This window comes from Marmota flaviventris, chromosome 1 (genome assembly GCF_047511675.1).
Source record: "Marmota flaviventris isolate mMarFla1 chromosome 1, mMarFla1.hap1, whole genome shotgun sequence".
NCBI lineage: Eukaryota > Metazoa > Chordata > Mammalia > Rodentia > Sciuridae > Marmota > Marmota flaviventris.
The window spans coordinates 147934900-147959461 of record NC_092498.1 but is presented as its reverse complement, the minus strand read 5'-3'; the positions used below and the strand labels follow the sequence as shown (position 1 = coordinate 147959461).

Below are 24562 nucleotides of genomic sequence, written 5' to 3'. Positions count from 1 at the left end.
GAAATTATGGACAATATAGGATTTTTTTCTATTATGATGTAATAACACTAGTGGGTTTTAAGATTGATTGCTAACCAAATATAAACGGTAGTGGATATATCCTACCTTGCCTGTCATTTTTATAGTTCAGCATTGGTTAAGTCTTGGGAAAGTGTCTTCATGTTCTATTATGGGCCCTGCCTAGTAGATTTTAGTTGGATCTTATTTTATTTTTTGGTATTTTTGGATCCACAACACTCTTTAATTAAAGTGTGGAGTTCTGAGTTTCAGGAAGTTGAATTGACCCAGTATTGAATTTTGTTGTACTGATTTTAGCCAGTCAGATTTACACATACCATATAGTTAAGTATGGTTCTTTTTTCTGCATGTAAGACCTGATAGTTTGGAGCAAGAGTCTGGAGGGGATTCAATTCTCTTCCAGATTCTATGGAAAAAATTCTCTAGATAGGTCTGTGTCTTCATTAATCCAGATGAGAGCACCATTCCTGTTTATCTAGGTCTGGGTCCCACAGAGGGAATGGAGAGCATTTAAGTGTAGGGGAGGTAGAATCCGTCACAGTGTCTTTACTGTGGAACACACTGAGCTGAGGGAGCCCACAAGAGCCTTTAGTGTTTGCCTAGGATGTCACATCCAGCTCTCTGCAAAACAAAGTAGCTTAACCTGAGCTAAAATGGACACTATTATCCTGGATTTAGATGTTATATTCTCTTCATAAGTATGTTCACTGTCCTCTTAAAATTTTTCTTTTCTTCATTTCCAATTAAAAAAATGGTTAATAAAACTAAGAGATTTCTATTTAGTCAAATAATTTCTAATTTCGATTGGGCTGTGGAATTAGGGTATCAATAGCAGAAAGAAAAACCAGAATGTGCAGCCTGTGTGTTGTCCAGCAACTCTTCTGTGTTGGTAGGAGCCCATAGTTGGTAGGACTATCCCCTGAGGCAGGGAAGTCCCCTCATCAGCCTCCTGGTACCAGTCTCACCATTGATAGCTGTTGTTGTCCTGGGACAGTAGGGTTTAGGGACTGGTGATAACTTTACTTGGAAGAGTGTTGGAAAGGTATCTCTAGGCTTCAGCATGTGCCTCTGCAGACAGGAGGGTACCTTCAGTTCAGGGGTGCTCGTGACCCCAGAGTGTAGAGGAGGCTGCCTTCATCACCACAGCCCTGAGAAGAGAATGGGAGAGACTGCGTGCTTCAGCAGGTATAAATCACTGTGGCTTTGGGCAAGTAGCCTTATCTCTGCTTTTCTGTTTCCTTAGCCAAAAGAAGAAAATGAATGAGTCTTGAGGTGAAGTCTGTAAAGTCTGTGACTAAGAGCCATTGTGTCTAATGTAGCTCATTAGTGGAGTTGCTGGAGTCATTGTTTGTCATGAAGTGTAATTTCTGAAGGGAGTGTGGCAGTTACCGGCTTTACCCCCGAGTACAGATGAGAAGTGATAGCCACTCCACTTGTACTGAGGAGGAAGGTACGCTGTGTACAGCATGGTCACAGGGTTTTCAGACCTTCTGCCAATTCTCCCTTCACAGCTGACAGTGGGCTGCTGAGTGGGGGCTCCTGGAAGGAGCTGCTTTTTTATGGTGATCAGTGAGCTTGTCAGGCATCGAGCAAGGATTTGAACCACTCTTAAGCGTGCGGTTTGCTAATATGAAAAGTCTGCTCAACTTCTTCTAACTTGAGTTGTGAGTGTTCATTGATTGAGTGTGGAAGGCGTGGCTTTCTCCCATTTTATGATAGTCACTTTCCTCCATTTCTTTCTTCTAGTCTGTTACTCAAGACTTGATGCTTGAAGAATTTTTGGCCTGCAGCATGTGCTCTGGTTGCCCTTTGGATTTTTCTCTTCTCTGAAAGATTCTGCTCTTCCCACCTCAAATAAAACATTCCCTGCCACCTTCAGAGCTTTCCTTCAGATTGTGGAAGGATCACCAATCCACAGTGCCTGCCAAGTGGCCTTTGGTGTGGTTGTCTCAGGGGAGATGTGCAGAGGTGGAAAGGGCATGAGAGGGAAGCAGGAATTCTGTCATCTTCAGATGCCTGAGCTGCAGGGTCAACCAAGGCCCAGGAGTTATTAGAATCTTGGTTTTAAATCAGGCATAGCCACTGAGTTCATTAACTAAACTGCTGTCAGAGTGGGCAGTGGAAGTCAAGATGGCTCAGAGTAGATGTGGATGACTGAAGAGCTTGTGATCCTCCAGGGCACAGCGCAGCTCCATCTTCTCAGACACGTGAAGGATGAGGTGGAGCAGACGGTGTCACTCTTTACTCCCTCAGAGGACTGTGTGCCAGGGAGCAGTGATTTCCCACCTCAGACATCAACTGACATCGTAAAGATGAGGAACCAAGGGTTGAATTAGTTAATTGAAAGAAATATCTTGATTATCAATTATAGTGGTTCATTAATCAGTCAGGTATAGCTCCTGTCCCCTGTCCTGTGACTGTTATTTTGTTTCTGAAGTGTAAGTTAGAGATAGCTAGCATTTGGGGTAATCCCTTTAGGATTCCTGTCCATCCCTGCTGGGGTCATTTTTCACTTATTGTAGACAGCAAGGGGAATCTTGAAGCCTGGTCCCTCCTCCTGTGTTGGGCTAAAATACACACATACATCCCATTTATGTTCCATCTGACAAATTTGATAGCTGTTGTCAATTACCAAATCTCATTGGGAGGAAAGCAGACTGAAAACACAAAATGTAAATGACCACATATGTTCTTTGTGACTTGGATAACCTGCCTGTTCCCTGAGCTTCCTGCACAATGTCCTGCTTCACTAGGGGTCAGAGAAGGCACAGGGCCAAGTAGAGCTAGGATGTGATGTCCTAGACAAATGGCAGGGCTGCTCAGGAGTCCCCTCTGAATGGTAGCATTTCCCAGGCAAAAAGCTGCTTTGAAGAAGAATTAGAACCTCTTGGCTCTTCCTGGTTCCTAATCACCCCTTCCCAGGAGTACAAAGTTGAATAACTGGGTTTCTGGGTGTGAAACCAATGCTGCAGCTGCCCCTGGAATGCTGGGCTACTTTAGAAGAAATTCCATAGACTGGAGTCAACAGCTGGGCTGCAAAGCCATTTTTAACGTCCTTTGCCCCTGTTGTACTAGGCCAGATAGAATGTGTGATACACAGGCCGTTTCACAGCTCTAATGGCTTCTCCAAGCAGCTCGCCGCAGTGATGAGTTCCTGCCCATCCACGTTCCTCCAAAGAGCAGAATGCTCTGTGCTTCACTGTTTTAAGATTCCTCGATGGAGATGTGGCTGCTAATGCAGACAGAGCCTCTGCTCATACTCATAGTTAAGATGACCCAGATAAAGGCTCTGACCCAGATATCTCCTTGTGGCAAGTCCTTGAATGCTGGTCTTCTCCACTCACTTCTTTAGGACAGCTGTCCAATAAATGTCACCACCCTTGTCTTCTTTGCTGGCAGTTTTTGTAAAGAAGCCAAGAACAGAGGCTGTCTGCGCCTGGAGTGAGGCAAATTGATTAATAACTGTGGGTGGGGGATGGGGGTGTTTAAGCCATCTGTCATTGATAGCATCCTTTGTGGACAATAGGACTATGATTTCCAAGTGTCCTTCACTAACTTAAGCTGGGGGAAAAACTGTAAAGGCTGCAGGGATAAATCTGAATGGCATATTGTACATGTAGAAATTTGTGGTGTTCACTTTTTATCAGAACTAAATCCGGATTCTGGGGCTGGAGGACAGATAAAGCAGAAGTTGTTAATGGTTACGAAGCAAAGGTAAAAGGAAACTCTTAAAATAAGATTTAATATAGCTATTTAGCTTCTATGCAAATGAGGAGTCTGTTCAGATTTTTTTTCATGCATCTGTGCCATGAAGGTCCTCTGGGGATTAAATACTGTTTAATGTGTCTCTCACTTGGATGTTTGTTTTATTGACTTTCAGAAAAAGGGATAGCATGTTCTGAGGAGGTCTGTAGCTATGCCAAAGAGAAACAATGTTGTAGAGAAATGAGTATAGGTACCAGTTGTCCCAGTGGGAAGGACAAGCTAGTCATTAATGCTTCGAAAAAAGAAAAGGGATTAGATTTCACATGCTTTTTCATTTTTAAAAATAACCTGAGTGCTTTTTTTTTTTTTAAATCATGATAGCTTTTGTGTCTCTATTACTTGTATTTTTTTCTTTTTTAACTTATGTCTTTAGCTGATTCTAAGCCTCTATTTTTAAAAAATCAGCCTAATTGTAACCAAAGGCTCACAGCCTATTTGCATGACATCAGTGACTTTAAAGCGCTGTAATGGCGGAGATGATTGTCTGTTGAGTCATCTGGCCTTTTGTCAGATGGAAGGAAGGCTGTTTGCTGGCCTTCCCTTAGTTTTGCAGTACAGAGGGACTGATGGCTTGTGGGGATGGTGCCAGGTGCTGCAAGGTCCTCTGGTGGCCTCTGAGTGAGCAGAGAAAGCTTATGTCATGCTCAGCAAGATGCATTTAGAAATAGTCATTCTGGTGCTGAGTGTACTTTCTGCAGCTTTCAATGTTGGGAATCCACACATGGCATCTACAGTTAATTGTCTGTTAACTGTTATATTTGATTTTCCTCAGTCATTCCTGTTAACAGCATTTCCTCTGGCAGTTATAAAATAGATATATGTGTATATTTTGTCAGTACACAGAATACCTTTCCAGTAGTGATTTGCTGGTTTTCCCTGCCTCTCGCAGGTCTAGAGAACCTGTGTTCTTTCCTTTTCCTTTAAGGCAGTACTGTCAGATTACCACAGATCAGTGGGAGTTTGGGAGTCAGGTTTGGGTACCTTAGTACAGTAGGAGCCCAGGTGGGAATCCTAGTTGCAGGACATTTGAGACTGTTTAGCAACAAGAAGGCCAGGTAGGAAGATGCAATCTGTCGCTGTTCACTCCTCGGTGTTAAACTGTCAAATATGGAAAGTATCTGCTGATGCATTTCTAAGTGGTAGTTACATATTTTCTCTAAAGGTTCCTAATGATTGTTAACCATTTATCATTTTTATTTTGCTAGATTTTTTTTTTTTTTTGGCTTCAGCATTCTTGTTCTTGCTGTGCTTATTTTCTGAGATTTGATTCCCTGTGTCACTATTTTCTTTTGCACACATCTCTCAAGGTCTACACAGTAAACAATGTGAATGTGATAACCAAAATACGCACAGAACATCTGACTGAGGAGGAAAAGAAGAGGTACAAAGGTAATCACCGCCACCCTCCTGCCTCTTTGGTTTTCTTCTTCTCTTTTTCCTTGTATTTTTCAATCTAGAGAGAGCCTTTGTTTGTTCTGTTAAGTTTGCAGTAATGTGATCTGGACATGCTAATCCTAAGCCTGACTTCTTTTTTATGAAAATTTCCTGAGACTGACTCATTCTTGGAGTGTTTCCCCGTAGTTGTTTCAGCTGTAATTAAAGCCATTCATGAGGGTTTGTTTATGTGTTATGATGAACAATTGTTATATTCAGCCAAAAAAATGTAGATAAGGATGTGGGAGAATAGTATCTTGGGAATAAGTGATTTAGTCTTAACTATTGCAGTGAAAGATTTGGATGGAACTTGGGCTCTGAGCCAAACAGTTGCCACATCCTGACTCTGTCAGCTCTGTGGCCTTGTGAAGTTACACATGCTCCATGCCTAAATTTTCTTGGTAGTAAAATGAATGTGATACTGGTCCTTTTTCAGTTATTGAGAAGAATGAGATGAGCAGCCACGTGCAAACCTTTAGTACGGCACGTGCAGCATGTGGTAAGCATGTGGTAAGCATGTGGGTTGCCGCTTACCACCAGCACCACCATGACTGTGCCCATTGCTCAGTTTGACAGGAAACTAAGGCCCAGAACATATGGCAGTGAGTGACCGAGGCGGGATTAGAATCCAGATCTGGCTCACTCTTAAATCACGACTCTTTCTACTATTCTGCTGAATTCTTTCTACTATTCTGCTGAATTCTTGGTTTAGTGATCTTAATAAAAAATGTTCTGTAAAGGATAAATTAGAGTTATGGATGATTTTTATCAGCCTGACTATAAATGGGTTTCCTAATGCAGGTAGTTTGGATCCAAACATTAAAATATGATAAGGAACTTTTTCTATAGTCATAGTCAATTGTAATATTAGACATTAAACATTCCCTCCCTCTGCAGCGGACAGGAATCCACTGGAATCTCTGCTGGGAACTGTGGAACACCAGTTTGGTGCTCAAGGGGTAAGTTGAAGCCACATGCTTTCAGCTCAGTTTAATGAAAAAAAAAATTATGTGTGCTTGTGATGGATCCTGATTAGGCTGCTCTCTTCAGAAATGTTAGAGAACTCCCAAGTTGGAATTGGAGGTATAATTTTGGATGAGAATTAGATGAGGGAGTCTTTGAAAATAAAGGTTTTGGAGGAGGGGTAAGAGTATAGAAATCAGGTGTTCTTGCTCTCGATTTCGCAGTCACTCATCCAGTATAAACTATGGTCCTTTCTATTAAAATGGCACTTAAAAAAGGGTTTGGGACCGTATTGTAATAGAGCATCTTAACAAACATTTTCTGATTTGTTCCTCACAATAAACTATGTGCAGTTGGTACAATCCATGTTACTGGGTGAAGTTCCAAAAAAAAAAAAGAATAAATTTTCTTTGCAGTGTTGAAACTCGAGAATGATAGAACTAGCACTTCAAGTCTTTCATGTCGTACACACTTTCAGATATTCTATCTCCCTCTCTCTTTTCTTTTCATAAGCAGGAGGAGAATAGAGAAAAATTTAAAGTTGGGAAACATTAGACTTGCCATGGTAATATCTTTATAGACTTTCTTGTTCCATGCAGTAACTTAATTTTAAAAGGTTAATGACTGGAACCTCTTGATCTGTAGTTGGTTAACATATCCGCCTCAGAGACCTGGTACACTAGGTGGAAACCTGTATTACTTGGCACTTCTGACTCTCCTGAATTCTGGCTCAGCAGGACCTCACCACAGAGTGTGCCACTGCAAACAACCCCACGGCCATCACGCCTGAAGAGTACTTCAGTGAAGAGTTTGATCTGAAAGACAGGGATATTGGAAGGCCAAAAGAGCTGACAATTAGAACACAAAAGTAAGAATGATTTGGTTGCTACTTTGAACTGATGGATTTTTCTCAGAGGTGCTGTTTTATGGTGTTAGGTTGTCATTCCTCTGCTCCTTTCCTTTCAAAAGAATTTTTAAATTACTTTGTCTGATGAAAACTAATTGTAGATTGTCCCTTTTCCAAATGGACTATAGAGTAGATATAGGAATTCTTTCTGCCGGGTGCAGTGGTGCACACTGTAAAAGTAGCTACTTGGGAGGCTGAGGAATAAGGATCGTAAATTTGAGGTCATCCTGGGAAATTTAGAGAGATTCTGTCCCAAAATAAAAAAAATAAAAAAGGGCTGGGGATGTAGCTCAGTGGTAAAGTGCCTTTGGGTTCCATCCCCAGTACCAAAAAAGAAAAGAGAAAAAGAATTCTTTTTTCTTATTTAATTTTTTTATTATGAACAAATCTTGGCCAATCAAATGAAATTATTTCCATCAGCTATCAATTTCTTCATGCTTATTATCAGTTAAGGCTGCTGTAAGAGTAGGTTGTAATATAGACAGTTTTCCCCATTGCCCGATTCCAGGGTGATCTGAATTCCTCATGGGTCCAGTCCCTCAGTAGTTCTGAATTAAGAGATAATGGGGGGGCGGGCAGAGAAAAAATGGAGGAACTTTGACTGGGCAAAGGGCAGGGTGGGGTGGGGAGGAGGCATAGGGGCATGAAAGATGGTGGAATGAGATGGACATCATTACCCTCAGTACATGTGTGGCTCCACATAAGGTGCGATGCTACGTCTGTTGTGTACAACCAGAGAAATGAAAAGTTGTGCTGCAGTTGTATACAACAAATCAAAATGCATTCTGCTGTCATATATACCTAATTAAAATAAACAAATAAGTAAATTAAAAAAAAAGAGATAATGGGGAAGAATGTGGAATAAGGAGGCTGGTGTTGTCTAGCTTACTGCATAGCAATAATGTGCTCTCCCCACGTGGTGGAGGTAGCCTTAGTATTTCTTTTGTTGTTGTTGTTGTTGTAGATGGACACAATATCTTTATTTTTATTTATTTATTTTTATGTGGTGCTGAGGATTGAACTCAGGGCCTCATGCGTGCGAGGCAAGTGCTTTACCACTGAGCTACAACCCCAGCCCTGGCCTCAGTATTTCTTTGATCGAATTCTACAGGTTTAAAGCAATGCTGTGGATGTGCGAAGAGTTTCCCCTCTCCCTGGTGGAGCAGGTCATTCCTATCATTGACCTTATGGCTCGAACTAGTGCTCATTTTGCAAGACTGAGAGATTTCATCAAGCTGGAATTCCCACCTGGATTTCCTGTTAAAATAGGTATCATTAAATAAAACTCAGGAACACTTGTAAGTTCTGCCCATTTTTGTGGATGACAGAATCACAGAACTGGAGCACTTTTGGTACAGGGTAGCACACAATAAACATAATGCAGGGATCTGAATTATTCTCTGGTTTGATTTGATTTAAAGAAGTGTCATGATGCTAATAAGTTCATTTTACATAACAAAATTTGGGGATCTCCAACCATCAGTTCAATTTATATATGGTGCTGACAGATTAAAAAGGCATGGAAGAATTCATTGTTTTAATGTCAACTGTCAGCGAAACTTCAAATTTGATAATTACTTAAGACAATTGACACCAAGATCCTTTGATAACATAAATATATTTTAGGGCCTGAACTAGTATGTATGATGTTTTATATAATCCATATGATTTGTGAGGAATTTTAACATTCCTGACATTTGAATTCTGGTCAGTCACTTAATCGCTGTGATCAAGAAGAAAATGCTTAACTCTGAATCTACTGTTTTCCCTGTATGTTGTTAGGAGGTTTCAGTGAAATCATAATGGTAAGAAGTGCTTGGCATAGTACCAGTAAGGACACAGTAAGGGAATACTTTCAGTATTCTTCTCAAGAAGTTTATTTATAAGAATTTTTACTTTTTATAGAAATTCCCTTGTTTCACGTCTTAAATGCACGGATTACTTTTGGAAATGTTAATGGCTGCAGCACTGCTGAAGAAACGCAAAATGAAGGGACCCAGGCTGATTCAGGTAAGAAAGCAAAGTTGTTTTGTGATTAAAAGAAGTTCATATATTAGTCATTAAATTAATTATTCAGTTTGAAATGGGGGTATCTTGTGAAGTAGATCTCTGTTGGATAAGAAAAATTAGATTTAGTTTAAATTAAATGAAAAAAATGACTTGTAGAATATGTATGACCCTACTCGTATTAAAAAGACAGTATATTCTTAAAAATCAGCTTTATTAAGAGTGATGTCGTACAGTCTAATGCTCCCATTTAAAGTGGATTTGAATGAATGTGTACTGGACACCACCACAATCAAGACAGAGAGCATTCCTAGGTGTCTCCATTATTTATTTCCTCATGTTCCTTTGCGTCAATCCAACTCATATTTGGGATACTATTATAAATGGATCTGTTTTATTATTTTGTCCAGTTATATTATATAGAAATTGATTTTTAAATTTTGACCTGTTATCATGTAACATTACTGAATTTACTTGAATTCTGGTAGTTTTTTTTTGTAGATTCCTTAGAATTTCTTATGTACATGATCATTTTGTCTGTGAATAAATACAGTTATAATTCTTCCCTGCCATTCTTTAAGCCGTTTATTTCTTTTTCTTGCCTTGTCAGACTGGCTAGGACATCCAGTACAGTGTTGAATAAGAGTGGTAAGAATGGACATCCTTGCCTCGTCCCTGACTTTAGTGGAGCAAGGGCTGTTTCATTATTAAGTATATTAGTTGTAGGTTTCTTTGTAGATGTTCTTGAGTAGGTTAAGGAGATTCTCCATTTGTATCCTTAGTTTGTTGAGAGTTGTTTTTGTTCTGTTGTGGTTTTGAGGTATTGGGGATCAAGCTCATTGTTGAGGGTTTTTACCATTGTTAACTGATTTTTATTAAATGCTTTTTCTCCAACTATTGAGGTGGTCATATGGTTTTTCTCCTTTTAGTCTACCAGTCTGATGAAGCATTTTAGTGTACATAACTTAAAATTTGAAATTAAAAAAGTTGTGGAGTGAACAATAATATACAATTTTATACTCCCATGTGGCAGTAAAGTTGGGTAATATGAGGTTGTGCAGCAAAGGAACATTCATTTACTTTTGGCAGGAAGTGTAAATTGGAATACTTTCTTGAAAAAAACAACACCTGGCATTAATTAGTAAATTAAGATGTGACACTCTATGATCTAACAATTTTTAGGTATCTACCCCCAGATAAACTCATTCATATGGGCATCTGGAGACGCCCAGTAATGGCCAACAGAATTGCTTACAATAGTGAAAATCTGAAAACTACATAGATGTCATGAGATCACAGAATGTGCTAATTGTGTTACATAATACAACAGAATAAAATACAGTAGTGAAAATAAAAATTTATAGCCAAGTGTAGCAACACTTAAAAACATAGTGTTGAATGAAAAATAAAACCAGTTTGAATAATTCTATATGATTCCATTTAAGTCAAGTTGAAAACGGGTTAAACAAACCACTCAGATTTTGCACATATAGTAAAATTCCATAGAAGAGCAAGGTAGTGAAAACTGCAGTTGGAGGAAGGGGATATTAAGGGATGTACACTTGGGATATGCATGGGCAGTATTCCATGTCTTAGGCTAGGGAAGGAGACACAGGCATTTGTTTTATGGTTGTCATTTTTAAGTGTTTAGATAGTTCATATACTCCCTTTTTTATATGTTTACCATATTTCCTATTTTAAAAGGAAAAACACATTAGTGTGACTCCCTGTATAAAGACACATAAACACTCCCATGTAGACATACATATAGCGCAGTCCTCAAAGGACACACAAGGAAACCCTTGTTACCTCTGGAGTTTGGAAATAGAATTAAGGAGAGAAATCTTCACTTTTCATTCTGTAGTCTTCTATTTTTTTTTTTTTTTTTTAATTTTTTGGTACTTGGGATTGATCCCAGAGGCGCTTTCCCACTGAGCTAACATCTCTAGCCCTTTTTATTTTTTATTTTGAGACAGGGTCTTGCTAAGTTACTGATGCTGGCCTCAAACTTGCAACCCCCCCACCTCAGCCTCCTGAGTCCCTGGGATCACAGGCATATGCTACTGTGCTGTATTTTATTTTTTATAACTGCATTAATTTGTTTGCTAAAATCAAGGCAAAAGAAAAAGGTGCATTATGATATTTTTTATTGTCATAATTATTTTCTCAAAATCTTTTACATAATAGCAAACCTTGATTATTCAACTTTGATCCTTTCATTCTTTTATTTAATTAAATTTTTTTTTTTTTTTTAAGTTGGCATGGTGGTGAGTGCCTATAGTCCCAGATACTTGGAAGGCTGAGGCCAGAGCACTGCTCTGAGTCCAGCAGTTTGTGGCCAGCCTGAGCAACATAGTGAGACCCTGTCTCCAAAACAAAACAAACTCCCTACCCGCCTCGAAGTTTGACTGGAAAGTTGTTATAATTAACTTGGACGCTGGATGGTTGCCTTTTGTGTTTCAGCTTCCCAGGTCACCAATTTTGAGGTTGATCAGTCTGTGTTTGAAATTCCCGAATCTTATCACATTCAAGACAATGGCAGAAATGTGCATTTGCAGGATGAAGATTATGAGATAATGCAGTTTGCCATCCAGCAGAGCCTCTTGGAGTCCAGCAGGAGCCCGGTGCGTTTGCAGGATAAATGACAGGGCTTTGGAAGTGTTACCCTCAGGTTTCAGCTATCACCAGAGACTTAGCCTAAATAGCAAGTCTGGTGCATCGGGTATATCCAGAGATCATTCAATGTTCTACAAACCAGGTCTTTTACAAAAGCTCGTCATGTTCGAGACCATCTACGTAATCCCAGTCAGCATCACTCACAAGGTGCCTTCAGACAGGCTTTCCTTTTTCTGTTGTGTTCACCCGGGTAACTAATGATTATGTACATTTCAGGGTGTGCTTTATAATTTTCTAGTATTGAAGCGGTAATTTCAGGGTAACTTACACTATTGTCTTTTTCCTGAGATACTATTTGTCAGTAGACTTAGATGAAGGTAGTAATGGGCTTTTAATCCCCACCTCCTCCCCAAGAAAGAACAACATGGGGTGGTGGTTCCCCAGTAAGTAGGTGATGAAAATGGCTCTTAATTCTGAAGTATGCAAATTTTTTGACTCATGAGAGGCGTCATCCCCTTAAACTCTCTGCTTCTCTAGCAAAAAGTGGAGCTAGGAACAGGAGAGACCTGGGTAAGAATAGTGGCCTTATGTCCTGTTGGTGGTGTCTGCAGACTTCACCTGCCCGGGACAGTCTGAGCCTCAGCTCCTCCCCCATCATTGGCTCCTTCTGTCCTTTCCCTTCTCTGGTTCTCTGCTCTACTCTGCTGGGTCTGGTCTGCTTTTTCCACCTTCTGATGGAATCCCTGGGCTCCTGCTGTCCGTTGGTTTGGTTGCTGCTTTTTTCTTTCCTCCCAGTGTTCTCTCAGCAGGTATTTGCAGAGTGTGCTGGGAATTCTTTGGTGAGGCAGCCCTGTCCCATCCTCCTGGGGCTGCTAAGCTTGGAGAGTAGTACCCACATTTTAGCACCTCTACTTATTGAGTTTATCAAGTCTTAAGCTTGAGTAATCCGAGTCCCCTCCTTCACATTCCCTGCTACCACCATAGACCAATTCACAGACCCTTCAGTTTTCTGAGGCTGCTGGATTGAAGGCCAGATCCCAGAGCAGGCATGTTTCCCTTGGGAGGCTCCCTGGTAGATCTCGGCCCCAAATCTCAGTGCCAGCCCAGCACACCCTTCCTTCCGTCCCTTCTGTAAGTAGGATTAGCTTTTCCAAACCCAGTATCTATGGAAACTTTATTGACCTAAGTTTTGAAAAGGGGAGTAGCCAAAGTTCAGTATGACAAATATTGAATTATGTCTTCTGCCCTAAAAACCTGCTTTGGTCATTTAAATGTTGCCCAAGTTTAGCTGTTTTCATTAGATTGATTTTTGTGTAAAGTATGGTGGTAGTTGTTCATCAGGGTAGCACTGCATGGTGGTACGGTTGTGACCTGACATTTGGTGTCATTGTTGAGGTAACCCAAGTCCTTGTCAGTATTTCACACCAGACTACCAATAATAGGCATGTAAATATTTAAAATTTTGTTTCTTGCTGCTTTGGTTTCCTTATCAGTGTGGTAACTATTCCTTCTAAGAGGTATTCATGTCAGTCATGTTTGATTTTGCTAGGAACTTTCTGGACCAGCTTCGAATGGAGGAATCAGCCCAACACAGAGCTATGAGGCCCAGTACGAGAGGTAATTGACATGAGTCTTAATGATGTGGCTCTTGTCAAACCAAAGTTGACAAAGGCACTTAATAACGCAGGCAGACGCATGGCCCAGCCCCTAGCAGGAGAGACAATGTGTAAGCTCTGCTGCTTCCTCTTTGGCAGTTAGTCGTTAAACCAGCTCTGAACCCTTGACAGTGCCTTTCCAGGAAGGGGTGGTAATGCCGACTGGTTCCCAGGTCTGTGCCATTGGCAAAAAAGATCAAGGAAATGTTTTCTGATTGGTTTGATCCTCTATGAATGTCTGATCACAGGGGAAGTTTCTCTAGTGGGAAGTTTATACAGTGTTAAAGATCACCACACTTGGAGTAAGAGCTACAGAGATGATTAGAATCACTTTTTAAGGGAAAAACTGATTCATTTTCTTATACTTTAAGGATGTATGAGAAACTGTTATGGAGAACCTGGGTTTTGCCTCACAACAGACTCAAATTTAATTTGCAGCCCCATCACTTAGTAGCTGGATAAGCTTAGGCAGTCTTCTTTGAGTACTGGGTTTCTCATCCGTGTTCAGCACTGGCACACCTCAGGTTAAGATGGCGTTGTGCACACAAAACACAGCATGAACCTGGGAAGCAGTTACAAAATGCAGCTGTCACCATGACCTTAGTAATAAGCATCTCTCTTCTTTTTCCAACACAGAGCTATCCAGGAGAGCCTCCTCACCAGCACAGAAGGCCTGTGCGCAGATGCCCTGAGAGACACGAGCCGGTTCGACAGCGACTTGCAGCTGGCCATGGAGCTCTCTGCCAAAGAGCTGGAGGAGCAGGAGCTCCGTCTCCAGGAGGAGGAGGCTGAGCTCCAGCAAGTCTTACAACTGTCACTCACTGAGAAGTAGAACTTGCTGCCCGCGGGCTGCACAAAGCAGAGGCTCTGGGCTGCACATTAGTGCTGTGTCAACTGAGGCCTCAGGGCTGAGGACCTACACTTCTGCAGATGACAGCTGCCCCTTCTTTACACAGAAGTGCAGGACCAGGGACTACCAGGCCCATCCAGGACATTCCCCAGAGTGGAGAAGAGTGGGGGATTGGCAGGCCCCATCTCCAGGCTAAGGGGAGAAGAACATTGTCACTTTCCATTAGTTGTATGGCTTGCAGGTCACATTTTTACTACCAGCTTTAGACAAAAACCCAATCCCTGCAGGTCTATAGATACATTTTTATCAAGGAGTGATAACAAAACAAGTTATTGCAGAGTCAGGGTGCTTTTATATACGAGAGCAGCAGCAGCAGCAGCAGCCTCTGTAGAGTGGTTTATGAGAATCTGAGACCTTCTTTACTGTTCACCAAAGAAATGGGTTGTGCGGATCTATTCTTTATTTTTACCTTTATATATAGGGTTTTTAGAACATTGTCATTATTCCTCCTCCATCTCCACCTTATTCCATTCCTTCCACCCCCAGCTAAAGTTAAAGAGGAGATATGTACAGGATCTATTTTAGATTATGGTTAACTATTTGCATCAAATTAAGATATACAGATGACCACGGATGTTGCCTTAGCCTTAAAAATCACTAATAGTTTGAAACCACCTCACTCCATGTATTGAGGGATCTGATTTGAATTTGTAAAGGCAGCTCCTTTGGGAGCAGGATCCTCCAGGCTAAATCAAAGGCAGCTAATCCTGTCCCTGAAGGAGCTGCTAGAGGAAGCCATGGCTCGTTCTTGAACTGGGGGAGCTGGCCACAGTATCAGAACAGCAGAGAACTAAACCAGGGTGACTTCTGCACCTCGTCTGGTAAGAATTTCCAGAAAGACACTTAGGAAAAACGGGCCACATGTCACCCAAAGGATAGGGATGGATTTGAAATTAGAAAGGGAGTTAATGTAGAGCTCAAATGGTTCTTCACTCAAAAGGGAAAAAGGGATTCCATGTTGCTTTTTAGAGTTCAAATCAACATCTTTCTGGATGAATATATTTTTTAACAGAATCTTTTTATTATTTTTAAAAGATATAAAAAAAATGACTACTCCCATCAGTAGCAATACAAGGTTATACATTTTAACCAGATTTTCTCAGGCCTTTTTTGGATACTTTTAGTAGTTAACTATTTTGTCTAACCCTCCTGTAAATACCCATCGCATAACAGACAGACCCCTGGGGAATACAGCTGAGGGCACCTCTCCCTCTGGCCCATGTATTTATTCCCACAGGCTGCACTGAAATAACCTGGTAAACAATATCCTCCTCTGTTCCACATCTATTTCCTGTTGCGCTTCTTTCAGGATAGGAAGAGAAACATACTACCGTTCCAGTTAATGTCTGTATCCTACAGTTAGTGTTGCCAGTAGAAGGTTTCTACACACAAAGAATTGTGCTTTTAATTCCATATTGCCATCTGCCTTTTTGTCACGGTCTGACCAAAATTCCTTCTCTGCACAGGAGGCCAGTACAGGCAACATCACTTTTGTTTCATATGCAGCTTGGCGTTTTGTTTACTTGGCATTTACTGTGAGCGAAGACACTTTTGGGGAATGGCTCTAGTTAGGCCACGTCATTTACTCACTAAGGTGAATCATAGGCAATTTCTGTGTTTGCATTCCATTGCTCTGCTTCCCAAAGTCTTTTGACTTTCTCCCTAGGAAGTCACTTAAAAAGGGACTGAGCAACATGTCAACCTGTCAAAGCGTTTTTCCTATGTGTTCTCTTAAAATGCAAATAAAGACTGCTTCTGTAGAGGGTGCTCATCCAGTATCCTATTCAGTCCGAGTCTTGTCTCTTTTTTAAAACATTTTTTTTTAAGTTATAGATGGACACAATATCTTCATTGTGTTTGTTTATTTTTATGTGGTGCTGAGGATCAAACCCAGTACCATACATGTGCGAAGCAAGCACTCTGCCACTGAGCCACAACCCCAGCCCTGAGTCTTGTCTCTTTTTTTTTTTTTTGCATTTTCTTCTCATCACTGGAACAAGTTGCTCGGTTGTATACCATGACAAGGTGGCACACTTCTGTCAACCTTCCTACCAACTCACACAGACCACATGTGCCACACAAATTGTTCCAGATGAAAAGGAAAAGCATCCACATTGGATTGCTCAGCCAGCCCTGCAGCAGTGTCCCCAGGCGCACTGGCTCTGGAGGAGGACAGGAGGGCCCGCTGAACACTCCTTCCCTGGTGTGCTTTGGGAGGCTATTTTTACACATTCAGATGATACTTAGGGCTTCCAGACTCATCTTACACTTAATACGTTTTACTAAGTCACAAAAGGTAGTTTACGGCCAGTAAAAATTGTTTGGGTTCTGGAAATGAGGCTTTGATATTTCTGGGAGGATGTGAAAAAGCTGCTTTGCTTTTGTGGGAAAGTAGATACCAATTCACTGAGCCATGAGAGCACTGTGAAGAAAAGAAAATGATTCTCCTTAGGTCAAGTGGATGGATGATTTAACAATAGTTGATAGAAGGATGATCAGATGATGTAACAATAGTTTTCTTTTTCTTTTTTTTTTTAACTCTAGGTTCATTCAAGTTTGAATGACCCAATATCAGCAGAAACTTTAACTAAGCAACTTTTAAGTTTCTAAGACTTTCTGTTCCATAAAGAAGCCTGTCACACTGCACATGATGTGAGGTGTCAAAGAAATAGAAAAGTCTGTTCTCAATATCGAAAGGAAACGTAAATTTTCCAGCCTCCTGCTGACCACAGATGGCATTAAAAAAGATGGGCTATGAAAATTACAAGTGACTGGTGATGGGACTCAAAGTCCAACCTTGACCTATGTCTAGAAATAGGTAGGTGTGGGTTAAGATTAACGTCCAGTTGAGAAAAGTGTAATACACGAATGGTACCCAAGAGTCTTCAGACCTCAATCGGCACTGAGAGCCTTCTGAATCTCAACTTTAAGAAGTTTATTTAGTGTTTGCTAACATGTTCTTATTGGTGCAGGTTAAACACGTGTTCATCCGGCTACACAGGTAGTATTCTGAGAATGGTTTAGTTATGTGGTCTAGGGTTGACAAGCATACCTTCAGAGATGAAGACTAGGGAAGTAATCTGTTTGAAAGTACTAGTTGGCTAGTCTTGACTGCATAAAAGTTTTGGGGATAATTATCTCCCCCCAGAATTCCCTCTACAAAAGGCCTCTTTCTGCAAAGATTATTTTGTTGAATTGATACAGATGATGAAACTGGAACATAAATGTAGACTGGGTCTTGGATTTGTGTGTAGAATATCATTATTGCACAGTTGTTTCAGAAAACTGGAACAGATGAGTGGTAATTCTAAGCGAAAAGCAAGTCACAAGATTTAACTGTTTGACAAGTTTTTACTGTTTCATTTTAAAATTCTAAAAATGGCAATGAACATCATAGCAGTATTTGAAGATGTTCTTCCAGATGAGATGGTAATGGTTATGTATTCCTAGGACTGGACTCTTGTAAATGCCAGTCTCTGTATCCTACCCCCTTCTTCCTCAGTCAGTAACCTAGGACTTCTATGGGATGGTCCAGCTGTGGTGATTCTTCCTCCATTTGTATTATTTTTCACATCATTGGATTTTTACAATAATTAAGAGAGTGTGTATATCACCACTTTACAGATTAGAAAGTTGAGGCTCTAGAGAGGTTAAGTCTGTTTATAATTGGAGATGGGACAAGAATCCAAGCCTTACCTGGATCCAGCCTGAGAGTTGATTATGGCCTAGTTTCCTTTTTTTTTCTTTAAAATTATTATATTTACTGAAACACAGTCTCAAATGCATAAAGTACGCATTAATTGGTTAATCAAAGGAAATTTTTAAAAAATGGACTTCCATTTTGTGATACTTTAAAATCTTTCTTGGTGATTGATAGATTAAGTAGATGAAATGAATTAAAAAACCCACTAAGATAAGGGCTGGGGTTGTGGCTCGGGGAGAGCACTCACCTAGCATGTGTGAGACCCTGGGTTTTTGACTTTTATGCAGTCAAGACTAGCCATCTAGTACTTTCAAATAGATTACTTCCCTAGTCTTCATCTCTGAAGGTATGCTTGTCAACCCTAGACCACATAACTAAACCATTCTCAGAATACTACCTGTGTAGCCAGATGAACACGTGTTTAACCTGCACCAATAAGAAAATGTTAGCAACACTAAATAAACTTCTTAAAGTTGAGATTCAGAAGCCTTTCAGTGCTGATTGAGATCTGAGGACTCTTGGGTACTATTCGTGTATTATACTTTTCTCAACTGGACGTCAATCTTAACCCATGCCTACCTATTTCTAGACATAGGTCAAGGTTGGACTTTGAATTTCCATCACATACTGCACCACATAAAAATAATAAATAAACATTGAGGGAAAAAAACCCACTAAGATAAAATAAAGCAAAAGGCTGTAAATAAACTTGATGTAACAGATACAGAATATTAGAATTAATTTTCCTAAGGTCACCACGGAGATCAGAAACCTAAATCAATTTTTTTCCAAGAAATTAGCAGTATTCAGATCACAGTTTGTAACCACAAAGTCATAAAGTTTGAATTTTAAATCCTTGGTAAAACGCATACATTTGAACATTAAAAATACCTTCTAAGTACCTGTATAGTCAGTCAAAGTAGAAATCAAAATCAAAAAGGTGAGAACTGTTAAATCTTGACCCTGAAGTACATGGTTCAGTTTTTTAAAATTAGTACCTTTGTCTAGTGGCAATAAATTGTTTCACATGAATTTAAAATTCCACTTCATAGTGCTTCCTTAAGAAATCAGGTTCACACATACATACCCACACCCACACCCACACCCACCCACACACATCCCTACCTGCACTTTAACACTTGGGAAGTAATTACTAAGAGTAAAACAGCACATAGGGTTTGGCTTTCATTTTAATTGACAGTTTGCTCAAAAGTACAGAACGAAGAACATCTCAATGGCTCAATGTTACAAGGTTAAACAAAGTCCTTAGGTCACACTGTTACAGTATGCCTCATCAGTTATTTCACATTAAGTGCAGGTTGTTGAGAAAAGAAAATATCAGTGCTGTGCTAAATAAAGCACAAGATAAGCATTTCAACTTCATAACAAAATTAAATCTAGCACCTTTAAAATAAATACTAATAACCAGTCTATAAGTGTGGAAGTATCATTTCTATAGGGGTAAAAAATCCAGTTTACCAGCAGTGCAAACTAACTAATCTCAGCATTTTCAAAACTGAGATTGAATTTATGTAAACACACAGCAGCCCACAGTGGAAATGTACTTCTTGGTTGAGCCCCCCCATACCCAGGGCTGAACAGGGTTCCTGCTGAGTCTCGGTTCCCCATCTGAAAAGCTAACACAAGTTTTAGGGCTGGAAAGACTTAAGTACTAAACAAAGGGATCACTGTGTCTGAACAGGATGGAGTTCTTTTCCTGAGGGGCCACCTAAACACTTCCAGTTCAATCCCAGAGCTTTCTATGCCAAGGGTGCATACAGTAATAGGCCTACCTGATGCGACCCTGACTTCATTGGGGGACATCCACATACAGAGTTGGATGCAGATAGAGAGTCACAGGCTCAAGTTCCCTACAGTGGACACTGCTTTGCAACCAGGGCATTCTAAGTCAACTCAGTATAATGAAAATTGTGATTCTTAATCTGCTGTGAGCAGATGGCTCTAGTGCAGGCAGTGTCTCTACAGGTTAAGCCTTCCTCTTACTACTATTTCAAGCATTAATGGTAGTCCTTTCCAGTGTGGTTCTTATGGGTACAGGGTTACCATGTTTTCTTTCTTGTGAATACTCCATCTTTGCCCTGAACCTTGGAGCATCAGGTCTTTTACAAGTACAGTCAGACATAAAAAGAAACATCAAGAAGCAGCTCAGCAGCCAAATTACTTGCATTAGGATGTTAGGGGAAAAAAAATCACTAGTAGATTTTTTTTCTAAACCATTTAGCTTTTAACAAATGACCAAAGGTCATTTCCAAATAGAAAAGTTCTGATTCCAACTTCTCCATTGGCCCATGTGCAACACAACTTATCCTGTTCCCAAAAGCTTGTGGCGGAACTTGCTTGCTTGGCTGTTATCGACGCCGAATGGGCTTGTAGACACAAAATGCCATAAGGATGACGGTCACCAGCAGGATGCTGAAAATGGTTCCCATCAACACTGCAAAGAGAAAATATGTTACTCCTAAGGGCACACAGATTCTGCAATTCATGCATTTGTTGACTATGATTTTTCAAATGCCACTTACTGCCAGGCACTGTGCCAGGAGGAGGGGAGAGAGCTGTGAATAAACCCTTGTGCAGTGAGACATAAGTAAAAGCCTTTCACATACCTTGATAAGCTGTGAAGAAAACAGTGCTGTGATGGTGATGGGATGGCGGGCAACAGCAGGTAGGGTGGAGGAGGAAGCTCAAAGGTGATACACAAGCTGAGCCCCTGATAACAGGAAGGAGCAGCTGTGTGCAGCTCTGCAGGGAGAGCATTGCCCTCCCAAGGATCAGAGAAGGGCCAGAAGAAAAGGAGACAAATATGAAGGAGTAAAGAGAGAAAGGAAAGAGGCCAGACAGGAAGGCTGAAGCCAGTTTATGTAGGGCCCTGGAGCCCATGAAGAAAATAAGGACTTCCCTGCAAAAATTTAAAGAGGAGCTTCAGGAGGACTGAAGGCAAAGGGAGACATGCTTGGATTTTGCTGGGGAAAAGATCCCTCTTGCTGCTGTGTGGAGAACCATCTGACTACAGACAGGTAACAGGTGCAGGGAGCCCAACTATGTCTGGAAAGCCACTAGTAAGACCTGGAAATTCAGTAAACAATAAAATATTTCAGTCTCTTAATATTGTCTTGACCAGGATCTTCTCACCAAAGAAGCAATTAACCAACTGCACAAACCTATTATGTTTTTGAGAATAAAGTTCACAACTAAAATTTTCAAGGTGCTCAGGTGAGAAGTGGGATCTACAACTATTTACTCAAGTTGAGCTTTGCTGGTACAGGATGATAAGGACCAGTGCTTTAAAATATTAACCAGTCACCTGCCAGAAGGTTTACTCAACAGCAGTAGTGATGTGCAACCGTGTTTCCATAACAGAGATCTTAGGAAGCATTCAAAATGCTGTTACCATTAATAAGCAAGTATATTTATATGTGCTTGTAAGTAAGTGGGCCCAACTCAAATTCCAGCTGGGGCCTAACCATGGTTGTTTTCCAATCAAGTTACTGTTCCTCTGGAAAACCAACATTTCACCAGTTTTCTTCGAAACAGTAATTTCAGAGTATTTCCCCCAGTGCCCCATCATCATCCACACTTAACCCAATTATTGCATGGGAAGCTCATCTTTTTAGGTGAGTGAGGGAGAGCAGAAGGGTAGAAGAGATGACAAAGACAGTGTGCCATAACTCCAAAAGGTTACAAGTAACTTTAATGTCTTTATTAAACAAAATCTACATCTTATGTGAGCTAAATATCATATCTCAAATAGCCCTTGTTTCCTAAACACCTTCCCCAATTTTCAAAAGTCTTGAATTCCAAGTTCCTAAAATTCCGACTGTAATTAGATTCAAAACCGTCTTATTCTGCTTAAGCCATTTTCTTGAATTTAGAAGGGATCTAAAAAATTTAAACTCCCAAAGCAAAAATTCTGAGGATTGGAATGGGGGATGGAAATCTACTTAAAATAAATTAAAAACAGCTTAAAAGCATGTGTTATGAGGTATACAATGTCCATTGGGACAGCTACCAATCCATCTGGGGCTTGATTGATTCTCCTGCTCACCACCTCTCTCTGCACTTTCCATGTAATATCAGTTATCTGACTGGCAGGTCCAGACAGAACCTATTAGACTATTTCACTCCATTCTTATGGGTCAGTTCCCATAAGGGAGCATGATTTTCTGCATCCATCAAATGGGACAAATGACACCCACTTAAAAAGTTTGAGGGCCAAATAAAAAAGTGCTCAACAAACTGCTGGACATATAATAAGCACTGTTACTATTGTCAAGATCAGCAACATGGCACAGGTTTGGGTTTCCATGTATGTTTTCAAGCTACATAAGCTTACACAAGTCATCCAACCTCCGTGTCTGTTTCCTTGTCTGTAAAATTAGGTAAAAATACCCACTGCACAGGACTGTCTAGGGCCATGTTTCTGGTACTACCAATGGTAAAGGACTAGTTTTTATGCTTTATGGCCCAGACCTGCAGCTCCCTTCACCTGCGAAGCGTTCCAGGTTAGAGATACCTAAAACTGTTCTCCACTTGCTGGGATGTTACAACATCACTGTGTTAAATTCTGAAACACTCAATTTCTGCAGTCATCTCTTTGAAGATAACCTAGATTGCAGACCACCCTCGGAGGAGTGCTGATCTACAGCACTGGTCTCAGCGCTGGGGATGTTCACCCAGAGGTCACTGGTAACCACTGGAAACATTTCGATGATCTAAACAGGGTGGGCTATTGGCATCTACAGGGTAAAGGGTGGGGGTATTGCTAACCAACCTACAGTGTTCAGGGTAGCTCCCTCCACCTGAGAAAGAATCTTTTGATCCAACATGTCAGTAGTGTCCAGGGTAAGAAATCCTGACAACGTGTGGAAGCGACTTCGCAGGGTGCTCAGGGGTTTAGGGCGCGCCTCATTGCCTAGCCCTCGCAACCACACAGGAGGGGGCCCAGGCTGAGATGCAGGCTGTTGTCGATTCCGGTTCATTTAGGCACAACCAGCACATTCCGGGAAAATAACAAATTACCGGGCCTTGTGCTGAGCATCAGGCCTTCGGAGACAGGGTCTCGAGGCTCCTGAGAGTCCCCACCTGCCCCGGGGCCCTCACACATCTCCCACCCTGTGTGGCAGGTTCCTGCGGACCGAAGCTGCAGAAGCGGAAGTGCGACCCACCGCCTGTCGCCCGCCGCTGCTCACCTAGGTTCTGTCCGCGCAGCACCGCATACGGCCGGCTCCGCTCCGACGGCTCCACTGGGCTTGGGGCCTTCGCCTGCCCCAGCAAGAGGCTGCACAGGCCCAGACCCAGCCACAGCCACACCGAACGCAGCATCTTCCGCGGCACTAGTGGTAAAGAGGCCACTTCCGCCGTAAGTCCCGCCCTTGCCTCCAGCCGCGGCCCGCTTTCCGCAGCCTGCATCCGCCCGGTGCGTGTCGTTGCTAGGGTGACAGTACCTCCCCGCTAATGTTCCGAACCTGCAAGGGTTCCCTATGGATTAACGTTCCGCCCAGGCAAATTTTCCGCACGTTCCGGGCATCATTCCACTGTCTTTACCGATCCTCCGGGACCCACGTCGCCCCGTGCGTTGGGCTGCAAGAGGCATCATTCGGTAGGAGTCTCTTAGGTCCATTCTGGACCTATGGAAGTGTGTGTGTGTGTGTGTGTGTGTGTACCAATCCATGCCTTTTCTTACTAAATCTCCACCAGACCTGAAAAATAGTGTTCCCATTTTACAGATACCACCTGAGGGAGTCCTTAGCTAACTCTGCAACCCTCCCTCTGCCTCAGAATGCACACTCCTACCCTCGTTCTTTCATCCCCAGTGTCCTTAAACTCACCACCATTTACCTTTTACACTTGATGTACATTTTGTGATATTCCTGCCCTCCGCTCTAGAATGTAAATTCCAGGAGGCAGTGGTTTTGTTCTTGCTCACTGCTCTATCGCAGAGAGAAGAGTAGCACAGGATGTGCAATGGATGTTTGCTGAACAAGCGAGGACACTGCGCTTAAAGTGTTTTGCCCCAAGGCTACATATTGTAAGCGGCAGCGCTAGAACTTGACCCCGTTATTATACATTCTCAAACTGGAGGCTTTTCCAGTTCACCCACTGTCTCATGTCATTGTTCAGGTTTGACTTGTGGTAGGATTAGTACTATCTACCTCACAAAACACAAGGCATGCAAAAGAGATAATGGAAAGCATTCTGCCAACTCTAACTAGTTATACCCAAATGCATGAGATCTCACAGGTCTTCATTTATATATTTATTTTAAAATTGGATTGGGAATGTAGCTCAGTGGTAGAGCATTTACCTAGCATGCAACAGGGCCCTGGGTTTAATCCCTAGTACCGAAAAGAAAAATTAAGCGCTTACCACTTGTGTGTCCTGATGTAACTTTTAGTCTAGTTAGGAAGGCAGATCATCAAGGATCACAAAGAGAATTATATGATTCAAAATAGCAATGGATGCTATAAAGAGAAATAATAACAACAGGGTACTGAATTTACACATCAGGGAGGCAATTCCCATCAGGCTGGTGGAATAGCTTTGTGAGATCTGGTCCTGGGAAC

At 41.4% G+C, this 24562-nt stretch overlaps 2 protein-coding genes and 1 non-coding gene across 4 annotated transcripts in view; 1 reads left to right on the top strand and 2 right to left on the bottom strand.

The window, feature by feature from the left end:
• Ankrd13a (ankyrin repeat domain 13A) overlaps nt 1-16058 on the top strand; it is a 36071-nt gene extending 20013 nt beyond the window's left edge. Inside the window, exons 7-15 of one of the 2 annotated variants that reach the window (XM_027923250.3) lie at nt 3666-3732; nt 5091-5172; nt 6115-6176; nt 6918-7048; nt 8199-8356; nt 8993-9097; nt 11558-11718; nt 13260-13327; nt 14002-16058. In XM_027923250.3, coding sequence (XP_027779051.1) covers nt 3666-3732; nt 5091-5172; nt 6115-6176; nt 6918-7048; nt 8199-8356; nt 8993-9097; nt 11558-11718; nt 13260-13327; nt 14002-14197 — 1030 coding nt within the window. In that variant the 3' untranslated portion in view covers nt 14198-16058. Of the gene's footprint in view, nt 1-3665; nt 3733-5090; nt 5173-6114; nt 6177-6914; nt 7049-8198; nt 8357-8992; nt 9098-11557; nt 11719-13259; nt 13328-14001 lie in introns of both variants that reach the window. The other variant, XM_027923249.2, reaches the window with a different exon arrangement.
• Nucleotides 8089-8161, bottom strand: Trnaa-cgc (transfer RNA alanine (anticodon CGC)). The gene has a single exon. It is a non-coding gene; the product is annotated as a tRNA-Ala (tRNA).
• A 3092-nt stretch (nt 16059-19150) lies between the features above and the next one.
• C1H12orf76 (chromosome 1 C12orf76 homolog) lies at nt 19151-23340 on the bottom strand. The gene is made up of 2 exons (XM_071617166.1): nt 23189-23340; nt 19151-20433 (listed from the first exon to the last, which is right to left on the bottom strand). The coding sequence occupies exons 1-2, from the start codon at nt 23319-23321 to the stop codon at nt 20348-20350; spliced, it is 219 nt and encodes a 72-aa protein (XP_071473267.1). The 5' UTR covers nt 23322-23340; the 3' UTR covers nt 19151-20347.
• Between the last annotated feature and the right edge of the window lie 1222 nt (nt 23341-24562).